Here is a 12,657-nt window from a genome sequence, read left to right as displayed (position 1 = left end):
CGTGCCATTTTTTCATTCCCCCCACCCACGATCGCCATTGCTGCAGAGACATGGAGACAGACGAGTTGTGTGCTGTGATTCTGAGCATGACAAATACAACCCGGCTTATCCTGGATTACTTTCTCAGTGAAGCAGTAAGTGAAAGTATGTTTATCACCACTGCCACTCTGCGTGCCCTGATACAGGCAATAGATACTAATAATGACCGATTGCTGCAGGCTATCACGTTTCATCTGCAGTCAGTGGACCGCAGGTTCTGGTGCAGAGAAACCAGCACAGACTGGTGGGACCGCATTGTTATGCAGCTGTGGGATGATGATCAGTGGCTGCAAAACTTTCGTATGCGGAAGGCAACTTTCCTTGGACTGTGTTCACAGCTGGCACCATCCCTGAAGCGCATGAACACTCACTTGAGACAAGCTATGACGGTGGAGAAGAGAGTAGCCATCGCTCTCTGGAAGCTGGCAACCCCTGACTGTTACCGCTCTGTTGGGAATCAATTTGGAGTTGGTAAATCTACAGTGGGAGCTGCTGTGGTTCAAGTGTGCAGTGCCATCAATAGACTTTTGCTAAAAAGGCTTGTGACTTTGGGAAACGTGCAGGACATAGTGGAGGGGTTTGCTGCGATGGGGTTCCCAAACTGCGGTGGGGCCATTGATGGGACTCACATCCCCATCTTGGCACCTGCACACCTGGCAACAGAGTACATTAACCGCAAGGGGTACTTTTCCATGGTCCTTCAGGGGCTTGTGGATCACAGGGGTCGTTTTACAGACATCTATGTGGGGTGGCCTGGGAAGGTGCATGACGCTCGTGTACTTCGTAACTCAGGGCTGTTCTCTAAGCTACAGGTGGGCACTTTCTTCCCTGACCAAAAAATTGACATTGGGGGTGTGGAAATGCCCATAGTGATCCTGGGGGATCCTGCTTACCCCTTGCTTCCTTGGCTAATGAAGCCCTACACCGGTCACCTTGACAGTGACAAGGAGTGTTTTAATAAGAGGTTAAGCAGCAGCAGAATGGTTGTAGAATGTGCCTTTGGGCGTTTAAAAGGTAGATGGAGGAGTCTCCTCACTAGGCTGGATATGAGTGAGAAGAACCTCCCTTCTGTGATATCTGCTTGCTGTGTTCTTCATAATGTGTGTGAAGCTAAGGGGGAAAGGTTCCCCCAGGGTTGGGATGTGGAAGCAGAAAGACTGGCTGCCAATTATGAGCAGCCACCTGCCAGCAGTACGCGTAGAGCTAATCGAATAACGATTAGCATTAGGGAAGCTTTGAAAACCAGGTTCTGCAATGAGATACAGAACTGATTTATTTTCATGTATGTTCTTTGGCTTGGATGTCCCCCTCACCCAACCTCCCCCCCCCCCGTTGATAGCTGTGCCCGGCTAATGGCACCAGAATCGGTAAGTTTTTTATTAAACAACAATTTGAAATACAGGAAAACTTTATTTCTTTACAGCCAAGTAATGGGAAAGGGGGAGGGAGGATTTCCTGCTCTATCTCCAGGGGTTGGGTGTGAGCTCGCTGGGGTGGAGGACAGCTGGGGCTGCATCCTGAGGAGTCGAGCATGAGACCTTGTGGTTGCAGGAGAGGTGGAGGGCACCACAACAGTGGTTTCTGGAGCATTCTGGAGTGTCTGCAGCGGCACCGTGCCCTGCCTCCGATCGTGACGATCCACAAGATGCCAGAGCACATCCAACTGCTCCCTCAGGACTTTCAGAACCTCTTCTGAGGTGCTGCGCACAATCGCCTGAGTTTCTCTATGACTATCTATAGCACTGCGGATAGTCTGGCTCATGCTCTGTCTCCATGTTCGTTGCTCTGTCTCTGCTGATGTTGCTACGCTCATGAGTTCAGAAAACGTATCTTCTCTGTTTTTTCTTTTTTTCTCCTAATCAGACTTAGTCTATCAGCTGCATTTCTTAAGGGTCGGTCCACTGCATAAATGTCTACAGAATGAAATAGAAAAAACAGGGTACACATATTTAGAATACTGAGTACAGCCACAGAAATGTAACAGTTTGAAAAAGGAGTGTATGGAACATAGTTTCAAAAAGTTGCATTCAAATCATCTTGCAACAAATGTAACATCACATCATTTGCTAGATACAAATTAAATATATTGCCAATTACACAAAGTTGTTTATGAAACAATGTATCTGCCCTCCCCCAGCACTCATAGCTCCACTGTGGGGAGAAGGAAAGGGAAGCTATGCAGTCCCATACCTGGCAGTTAAGAATTTGGAAAACAATGAACTAGCTAGTGGTGGTGTTGATGCAAATTACCTGCCGGGGGGGGGGGAAGGGGGAATCCTCCCATGGCTGTTCACAAGAAGAATTCCTCTTGGGTGTGGCCAGCTGAAAGTGGGTAGGGCATGCCTGGGATGGCTGTGCATTGGAGCCACATGTGTAATGAGTCTGTTAGGGCTCAACAAAGAAATGTTTCTTGGGAGGGGGCCCAAAGCCTAGTCCCAGCAAGAGGGTAAGGTAGAGGTAACAGAACAACCAATGGTGAAATATGTGTCACCATTGAACTAATAAACCCTTACAGCCGTTTGTAAAAAAATGTATAACATTGTTAATTCCTCAGTGAACTTTGCAAGGAAAAAGCCTGGCAGCCCCCTGCCCTTCCCCCCCGCCTCATGGCTCCACAGTGGGGAGAATAAAAGGGAAGGTTTGCAGTCCCATACCTGGCAGCCCCCTGCCCTTCCCCCCCAGCAGTCATGGCTCCGTGGTGGGGAGAAGGAAAGGGAAGCTATGCAGTCCCATACTTGGCAGTTAAGAATTTGGAAAACAATGAACTAGCTAGTGGTGGTGTTGATGCAAATTACCTGCCGGGGGGCGGAGGGGGGAATCCTCCCATGGCTGTTTGCAAGAAGAATTCCTCTTGGGTGTGGCCAGCTGAAAGTGGGTAGGGCATGCCTGGGATGGCTGTGCATTGGAGCCACATGTGTAATGAGTCTGTTAGGGCTCAACAAAGAAATGTTTCTTGGGAGGGGGCCAGGGAGGGGGCCCAAAGCCTAGTCCCAGCAGGAGGGTAAGGTAGAGGTAACAGAACAACCAGTGATGAAGTATGTGTCACCATTGAACTAATAAACCCTTACAGCCGTTTGTAAAAAAATGTATAACATTGTTAATTCCTCAGTGAACTTTGCAAGGAAAAAGCCTGGCAGCCCCCTGCCCTTCCCCCCCTGCCTCATGGCTCCACAGTGGGGAGAAGAAAAGGGAAGATTTGCAGTCCCATCCCTGGCAGCCCCCTGCCCTTCCCCCTCCCCCGCCTCGTGGCTCCGTGGTGAGAAGAAGCAAAGGGAAGCTATGCAATGCTAATAGGAAAGAAAACTCACCAGATGTGCCTTCCATGGGATCATTTGTGCTGTCCTGTGTGCTGGTGGACTGCTGGGGGATCAAGATTAACTCCTGTGATTCTGGGAGAAGGGACACTCCGTTCTCATGCTCCCTGCTTTCCAAAATTTCATCCTCCAAGGTTTCATCCTCATTACTCATGGACTCAGAAGCTGCGGAGGTATCAATGCTCTGTGGGGGCATAGTGGTGGGATCGCCCCCAAGAATAGCATGCACCTCATCATAGAACTTGCATGTTTTGGGAGAGGACCCAGAGCGCCTGTTTGCTTCCCTGGCTTTCTGATAAGACAGTCTCAGTTCCTTGATCTTGACTCTGCATTGATAAGCATCCCTTTGGTGTCCTTTCTCCAGCATGCCCTGGGATATCTTCCCATAAATGTCCAGATTCCTTTTGCTGGAGCGTAGCTGGGACAGGACTGTCTCCTCACCCCACAGCCCGATCAGGTCCAAAACTTCTGGTCTGCTCCATGCTGGAGCACGTTTGGGCTTTCCTTTAGCCATGCTGAAAACAGTAGCCATGCTGAGAGGAATGGGAAAGCTCTCTCCACGCTGGCAATGAAATCAACAATCAAATCTTCCCGGGGCTGCTTTGGGGGCGGGTACTGAAATGGGGCATGATGGGATACACTCCGGAGGCCAATTAATGCGCATTAAGTCAGATTGGTCCACACTTGCACTACTGTGCAGTAGCTAATGCGCTTCAGGTGCTAATCCTCTTGGCAGAGGTGGTCTTATTGCTGCGCATCAAAGTGTTCCTTAATACGCATTAACAACGTGCTAGTGTGGACGCAGTTATTATAAATGCGCATTAAGGGACTTTAATGCACAGTAAGCCGCCAGTGTAGACCAGGCCTCAGAGAATATGGTTCCTCATAGGGCATCCTCCAGTCATAGGTGGCACGTGCCTCTTGAATTTGGGGAGGCTGACTCCCCGCTGAGGCCCAACCCCTTACTCTGCCTCCCCCTGAGGCCCTGCCCATGCTCCACCCCAGGCCCTACCCCCACTCTTCCTCCTCACTGAGGCCATACCCTTGCTCAGCCCCAGGCCCCGCCCTTGCTCAGCCCCCTCCCACGAGGCCCCCCACCCACGTTGCTCACTCCTCTCAGCCCCCCTGCTCTCATTCTGCTCCTTCCCACCCCTGCTCCGCTTCCTCCCCCAAGGCTCCTCCCACCCGCCGCTGCTCTTGTGGGGGAGGAAGTGGAGCGGGATGATGGGAAGAGGTGGCATGAATGTGGAGCCTCGGGGGCAGAGGCTGACTGGGAGCTTCCGGTGGTGGCAGCTGTTTGTTTAGACCTGCTGCCCACCTCCACTTGTTCTGGATGGGAAGTACTTTGTTAAAGCCTTTTTCAGGGTGCAACATATTGCCCTTCCTTGCAGACAACCAGCATCCAGTGATGCCTGGGGGAGAGGGAATCAAGTCTCTGCCTACTTCCCACCTTTCCTCACCTGCTAAATCCCAGAGGCAAAGGGGTGGGGCATGTAGCCCTCTGTGTTCCTCCAGCACCTGGAGCTAAGATTTGTGTAGGCCTAATGTGGCCATACAAAGGGGTAGGAGTGGGTGAGGAGGGGAAATCTTTACATCCCCTAATTTCCTTGTGTGGCCACATTAAGGCTAGTCATAATTTAGCCCCACATCAGGGCACTATGGTTTCATGCATTCTGGAATAATCATCCAATTAACATATTCAAACAAAACAAACAAGAGTGACATAAATTAACCAAAACCACAATTAACATAAGGCAGCCTTGCAAGACTGTCAGGAAAATTTATCAGCTGAGGCCCAAAAATCTACTTTCCCACCCAAGGTAAGTAGAATAGAACTCCCCAGGCTTATATAAAGAAAGCATAAAATGCTGCTTCTATAAACACTCAGTTACCCATCTTCACCCTTCACCATTGCATCCCTTCATCCCTGTATATTGGGATTGATGTGTGAAAGTCTTGTATTGCTAATTGTTTTGCTCCTGCTTTCTCTCCCTGCCTGTAGTTTGTGCAAAGTGATGATTAACCATGGTAATTTCATGGGGGAAAATAAACAGGAGTGATGGAGCGAACAGAGGAGAGCAGCACAAGGAGGAGGAACCGCAAGTGAGGGTGGATAGACAGGCTGGCTTTTGAGAGACGGGGAAGCAGATCATTGTGGGTGGCAGGCGAAGGAGTGTTTTGATCTAAGAGGAGGGTGAGAAGAGGCTGCAACTGGAAATTGTGATTTGGACTGTAAATTGAATAATATTTTCTGCTTTCTGGGGCTGAGAGCCACTGCCTTATTTTTCTGTTTGGTTGTTTCAGTTCTCTCAGCTTGATTGTTTAAATTTATATTGAGGTGAGAATGTTTTATTCTCAAGTATTACTAATGTATAGAAGCTGGGGAAGTAAGGGCAGACAGGTGTCTGCTTTAGTTATAGTTAGGAATAGTTGGCTGGTTCTGGGTAAAGGGCGCATCACACCCAAATCTCTTTATTTTCCCCTCTGAGGTTCAAATAAACAAATTATCTCTGCAGTTCTATGTGCACAAGCCTCTTGAACCTTTGTCCACTGCCTCTCATTATCAGCTTGCTTTGCATATCTTTGGGGGTGAATGGCCTTTTCTAGAGGCTTTTAAGAGAAGTTGGATCCATTATAGCTGTGCTTACGTAGTACCCAATACTGCAACTACATTTGCATGGGCAGACTCATTTGCCAATACTGAGCTGCATTGAAGTCAATGGGGCTCTTGTTTTTTTGGCTAAGCAGTAGCAGCCATATTAGGAGAGACAGTGGCCATAAGCTAAGAAGCATGTGGTCACATCTTCACATTCCCATCTAAATTACATCAAACATTGTAATATCAGGCTGTTAAGAAGGCGTTACTATCCTAATGGCATCACCAGATAAAGAAATAGATTTTAAAATGTTTAAGGAAAACTTTGTTTGATAGCATTCTGTCTAGCAAGGAATCACTTATCAACAGGTGTGATTGTGAAATCTATACTTCCTTATTGTTTGGTCTTTATAGTCCTCTTTTATCTATAGTTTATTTGTATGGTTTCTGTCTGTTGCATAGCTAAGTGTGCAATATTTAGATCAATTAAGGTGGCTGGGTATGATTGGTTAGAGAATTATTTTGCAATACGTTAGTATTCGTCAAAGAATTATTTTGTAATGTTTTAGTAAAATGATCAGTTAAGGCATAGCTAAGTGGGACTCAGATTTCACTATGAAACTGGAGTCTAAGAGGGAGACCAGCTAGAGAAAAAAGGAAGACTAAGAAGAAGGAAAGACCTGAAAGATGAAGAAGAATTCGGCTCCAAGACACAGCCCAAGACCAGAGCTGCTAGAATCATCTGCATGACTATGATGTTCAGCAACCAGAACCCAGACGAGTCTGACTTTGTCTGGCCAACAGGTGAAGTTCACCTGCCTGATCAGGATTGGTGAGCACAGCATTATATGCTTACCATGTGTATTATGTTTGGTAATTTTGAATAAATAAAGGTTACGGATGTTACTGTATAAGGCTCTCTCACTGGTAAAAGGCCCTGCAAACCTGCTGTGGAATACACCCGCAGCTGTACAAATTGGGAAAGGGGGTGGGTACTTAAATTAACCAGGTTAGTTTTACCACAAGTCCAATGAATTGGGTATGGGTGGCCCTGAGCCCTACGAATTGGGTAAGGGTGTGGAGTGGGAAAGAATAGGGGTGCCTAAATTAACTGGATTACACCTGGACTCCTACGGATGGGGAAAAGGTGGGGGTGCCCTACTGTGTAAGAGCTCCAAAGGGGCAAAGACCGTGTATGGGACACCACTCACTTCAGGACTGCTCTGTGCAGGTACAGAGATCCATCTGCACAGCTGCAGGACGAGAGCTTTGGTTGTCAATTGAAAAGGAGTCTAAAAAAGGGCCCATTTCAAGGTAATCAGGAGGCAATTCCTCCTCACTTCCCTGTTCTTATAAAGAGAGAATATGAAAAAAGAATGAATGCTGCTGTCTGATAGCTCTGTGATTAAATCGTGCAATACTGGATGAAGCTGTAATCCTCAGGGCTCTTTATAATGTAAATGTGATATACCGTATTTCCCCATGTATAAGACGCACCTTTTTTCGAAAAATTTGGGGTCTAAAAACTGGGTGCGTCTTATACAGTGGTTTTAGATTTTTTTACCGTAATACATTTTTTTCAAATTTTGGGCCCCAAAATTAAGGTGCGTCTTATACATGGGAGCATCTTATACATGGGGAAATACGGTATACATGAGTATAAATAAGCATTAATGTCGTTATCTCCTGCTAGTGAGTAGAACCTGTTTGCTTCCTATTATGACCTTGAATTAGATTGATATACAATCATCATGAACTCTGTACTGGAAGGTGAATCTGGGCGAGGGGACAGAAGGTTATTAAAGGCTTGCATTCCCTGAATAGAACTTCGAGTCTATATATGTTGGTTGCCTTTAAACAACAAGAACAAAAACCCACATTACATGGCATAAACTAGCATTAATACAACATCAATCAAAATGTAGCAAATGCTGAGATAAGATTTAAAGTTTAATCTTAACTTTCCCCCTTGTGCTTATGATTCATAAGTGTCCTCCTTCATGTCATTATTAGCCAGTGGTCAATGTGTACAGTATGCAAACTGAAATCTTTTACACAATCTTACACATGGAGAGTTTTAGTATGGCTTGCAAGCTTTGAGACTGGGCTTGAATTTTTAAGTCATAATCAGATCTACCAAACAAGCTGAGTGAACAGATAATTAAGTAGAAGTTTATTTGTTCTTCTTTTTTTTTTTTAATGTGCATACACAAAAGTTCTGCTCTGAATACATGGAGTATTGTTGGGTTGTTTCCCTCTACTCACACACGCAGTATCAATGTTTGTGCAAACTTGTTTTAAAAAAATCTCCGCCAGCTGTGACAAAGCAGAGAAAATTTCAGCCAAAAAGGACTTGGTTTGAGAAAGCTGTGAACCACTGAAAAATGAGAGCAATTAAGGAAGTTGGAACTCATCCTTAAATATGGCAGCACTAATAATACCCATTATAATATATTATATGTAATAAACTATGTTATATAAATAAAATTATTAAACTTTAAAACATTACTCCAGAGTATTGTGAGAATGTTCCCATATTTGTGAAAATACGAAAATCTCATTTTTTCCCCAGGGACACTGTCTCCTTATCCATCCCTATAAAGTAAAAGGTTGCCAAAAAGGCAGTCTGTTCTTTTCCAGTGTTCTTTGCTTTATTTAATTGACAAAGTGTTGCATGCAGAATGGAGCTTTATATTTCATTAAGGTATGGAGACACTTTGGCATTGATAAAATGCTAGTGTACATTCACCTACACCAGTCAAGGATTTTTGCTCTGTACTGCAGAAACACTGTATCAGATTTTCAAAGTCAGATTTGCACCATTGAAAGTGCAGATTTGCATAGGCCTAAATTCCTGGATGTATCCAAATGTCCGATATTTATCATTTACTGATATATGTTGCCTGTCCCATAAGCCAGATACACTGGTACAAGTACGAAAAATATGGAAAACTAAGGATAAAAATCCAAAAATATTCTTGCCCATACTCATCAAACCAACTGCTAAAATGTAAGTTAGCAGCAAAAGAAACCCACTCTCATTCAACACATTCCAAATTCTAAACCTGTCATAGAAATAGAAACCTGGGGGGATGAACCCTACAATAGATCCAGAGATGGAGGGAATATGTTCCAGAGTCCAGAACTACTCATAGAAATATCCTGTCATAAGTTCTCTCCTTTTTAAACTGGGGGCCGTTAAACGTATCCCCTCTACCAATCACTGCTGCAGCAGCATTGCACGAGGACAGAGGTGGTCTCTCTCGTAACCAAATCCCAAACAATATAAGGACCAGCAGTTCTAAACCTAAACATCACCTAAAAACTAACTTGTAGCCAATGCAAACTACACAACACAGGTGTAGTGTGTTCCCGATGTGAAGAACTATTTAATAGACTGACATTTAAGTTTTTTAATTGTCTTAGGGTGTAGCTGTATTTGTCCAGGTGTATTTGGCCATGTACAGTGGTAGTAAGGAAATTGCTTGCACCTATCTCTTAAACTCTGACCGAGTCTGTAGAGCTCTTTGGCTGAAGAAACCCAGACAAAGAACACAACATGGGGCTAATGAATGAGGAGGTGGGGTGGCGGTGGGAAGTAAAACTGACCAATCTCTCTTTATTGTTCAAGCAGAGTTATATATAGCAAGTAACACAAAGAACAAATGGTGAAAAAACAAACATCAGTTGTGATAATCTAAGGTGTTAGTAAGAGAAGTAAGTTTTTTTTAAAAGAAATATTATGATGACATCGTCTCTTGCAGACATTCTCTGAAGCCATCTACCAAACAGTGAAGTCTCATTTATTCAGCGCGCTGTTTTTTACAATGCCAGTTCTTTGACTCCATGGATCTAAGAGACACAGAGCTTTCATCTCCTCTTACTCACATCAGTTTAGCAACTGTGTAACTCTACTGACTTACCTGAAGTAGCATCTGATAGACACTGCTGTAAGTGAGAGGAGACTCAGACCCAAAGTCACCAGCTCGAACACTTCAGTACAAGTAACACAACTGAATCATTCTGCAATTACTCAGAAAACCTTTGAGGCTGAAACCCCAATGGAAACTCAAACTCAGAAATTCTTTAAGATACAGGGACCTTCTCTCTCTAGAAACACTAGAAAGAATTAAACATCCTACTCTAACTCCAGTCCCACCACAAGCTATAGCTATCAATATATCAGTAATTGTATCCTCAACTACTGTCACCCACTGACAAGACTCAGTTAACCCACATACTCCAATTTCTGACAAACAGTTCTACACACTCTTAGTTTGGCTAGCTGTAGCAACACAACTCTTGTGACATGAATTAGCTTCTTACCTTCCAGGGGCATCTCCCTTTTCATCAAACCAAACTTCCTCTCCTGAAACGCCAACAAACGAAGACTTTATGAGGAATTCCAAGAGTTTGCTGCCATCGATGGGCTTCATGGCATCACACAGTCCAACATGTCCTGGGCAAAGGGAATGATGCATATTTTGTAGGCCATGAGCCATAGCATATATAGCATTGATGACAAATCCCATTTTACTGTCCTGGACATAGTTTTCTTCTAAACTCTCATTGCCTGAAACAATAAGAAAAAAACCCAATCATTATCATAAGACAGAAAATAAATAATTGCAGCAACTCAGGGAGCGAGCGGAAGGGAGACTTAAATGATTTTTCAAAACATTAATTAGCTGATTTTTCTTAAATATTTTACAAGCATAAACAATAGAACTGATTGGGAATTTCCTACTAATTTTTTTTTGAAAATGTGAATTTGTCGAAACCGTTTGCAAGAAAAGGATGGTTTCAACAAATCTCCACTCTAAAAAAGTGACATTTAAAAAAAAAGTTTTGAACCAGTTGAAACTTTGAGAGGAAAAGCTTTGGTTTTTTATTTGAAACAACTTTGTTTTGAAATTTTAATTTATATTTTAAAATGGTTAAAAATAAAAAAATGTTTTGAAATTATTGAAACTAAATGTTTCAGTTGATCTGATCCAATTTTTTTCTGGATTTTTTGTTTGTGAAAATTTTAGAGATTTCAACTTTTTTCCTGTTTCAGGATGAGAAACATTTTCAAAAAAATCTCAAACTCATGCAGAAATCTAGGTCTAATAAACAAATCTAAATCAGCATAATCTTAAAAAAAAAAAAGATATTGAAGAGTTCCCATACTCACTGCAGAAAAACTGATAACTATTGTTTATAGTAATACAATACTTTAAAACACTAGTCCACATGCACCATGTTGGATTGCCATGGATAATTAATAGAAGTTCTTGATACCCGAAGATTTTTTTATATGACCGATGTCTAAAAGGTGCTGGATTAACAGACACTGAAGTCTCCACAGAAATAGAACAGACAGAACATGGCAGTGAAAGTTTTCCCTATATGTGAGCTTCAGAGCTGAACCACTGAATTTCAGGACATTACCAAGAAGGATGCTGATCCTGGTTGTGTTTTATGTGATGCAAACACCAATCCAGTAGGAAATAGACTATTGCCATTATTTCCTGTCATGAACTATTGAAAAGCTATCAGCAGTGACATCTGGTCAGAGATGACTCGAACTAGATTCAAACTGCTGACGCCAGAATTGAAGCTCTCCATATTCTCTTTCCCACTTTCCTGAGTCACACTGACTCACTGGAATGTGTTTTTACCTGTAGACATCCTACTACCCTACCCAATGTCTAATCTCTGCCATCCAATTTCTCTTTGTCCACAGAAGGCTTTGGCTGCATTAGGAAAAAAAGATGTGGGAGTTACCATATGTTAATTGATGTGTTAAAATCCTAGTGTGGACAAGGCAGTTGTAGTTGTAATGTGTGCTAGCATGTCAAGTGAAGCCGTGGGAGGGGAGTTACCTGGAACTGCTAGCATGTAAAAATACCCCTTTTTCCTAGTGTAGGCATGGTCCAACCTTCAAAGCAGATAATGAAGCTGATCCTTAAATTTCTTCCAGGAAGGGGTTCTGATAAGGCAGGCATTCCCCCCCTCCCTCATCATCACATCTCAGACATGTTACCCTGATGACACATCAGAACAATATCATTTCAAAAACATAAATACCTAGGCAGAGCCGTCTCTAGGGTATGGTGAATTAGGGCAACTACCCTGGGCCCCATGCTTTGGGGGGCCTACGCTTCATGTCAGGACTGGCCCGGAGGCGGGTACTCAGCGGGAGGCAGCAGCTGCAGCCTGCCTCCTGTCTGCATGCGGGACTGGGCAGGAGGCAGGTGGCTGCTGCCAGGGTCCTGGCTTTGCCCCGGGCCCCACAGTCCCCTAGGGACGGCCCTGTACCTAGGTTTCCTTGAGCATGGGCCTCCCTTATTGTAAAGGCCCCATTTATATTGGTAAGTGTGTCTAGTTTCAATAGCTATTCTGAAGAGTACTGATTCCCAAATAGAAAAATGAGCCAGACAAAACTGGTTGGCATGGCAAAGAGAATAGTGTTGTGAAGGTCACAAAGTGCTGGAAGCAAGTCATGAATTTCTCATGCCGCAGTGCATTTCACCACTATTATGAGCACCAACCCCTTGCAGCTGCAGCTGCAGCCAGGGACATATTTCAGAAATGCAACATGTCTTCTAGTTTCCACAAAGCAGCAGTGTCATGTAGTTTCTATTCAAACAGCACACAGCCTACACAATGAAATTATTAGAAACTTAGTGAGAACACAAACTTTACAAGTAAGCACATAGAAAA

At 43.9% G+C, this 12,657-nt stretch overlaps 2 protein-coding genes across 4 annotated transcripts in view; both read right to left on the bottom strand.

Annotated features, from left to right (window-relative positions):
• Window positions 1-12,657, bottom strand: part of GRM1 (glutamate metabotropic receptor 1) — a 213,522-nt gene that overhangs the window by 54,370 nt on the left and 146,495 nt on the right. For all 3 annotated transcript variants that reach the window (XM_067542209.1, XM_067542210.1, XM_067542211.1), the window contains exon 4: window positions 10,276-10,522. In XM_067542209.1, the coding sequence (XP_067398310.1) occupies window positions 10,276-10,522 (247 nt within the window). The remainder of the gene's footprint in view (window positions 1-10,275; window positions 10,523-12,657) is intronic.
• LOC137149133 (zinc finger and SCAN domain-containing protein 29-like) lies at window positions 1,849-3,885 on the bottom strand. Its single transcript, XM_067542506.1, has 2 exons — window positions 3,348-3,885; window positions 1,849-1,952 (listed from the first exon to the last, which is right to left on the bottom strand). The coding sequence occupies exons 1-2, from the start codon at window positions 3,883-3,885 to the stop codon at window positions 1,849-1,851; spliced, it is 642 nt and encodes a 213-aa protein (XP_067398607.1).

The sequence above is a fragment of the Emydura macquarii genome, unplaced genomic scaffold (genome assembly GCF_026122565.2).
Source record: "Emydura macquarii macquarii isolate MOO-44397 ecotype Brisbane River unplaced genomic scaffold, CSIRO-AGI_Emac_v2 contig_705, whole genome shotgun sequence".
NCBI classification, from domain to species: Eukaryota; Metazoa; Chordata; order Testudines; family Chelidae; genus Emydura; species Emydura macquarii.
The sequence above is the reverse complement of the archived record's forward strand: the minus strand, read 5'-3'. Positions and strand labels throughout refer to the sequence as shown.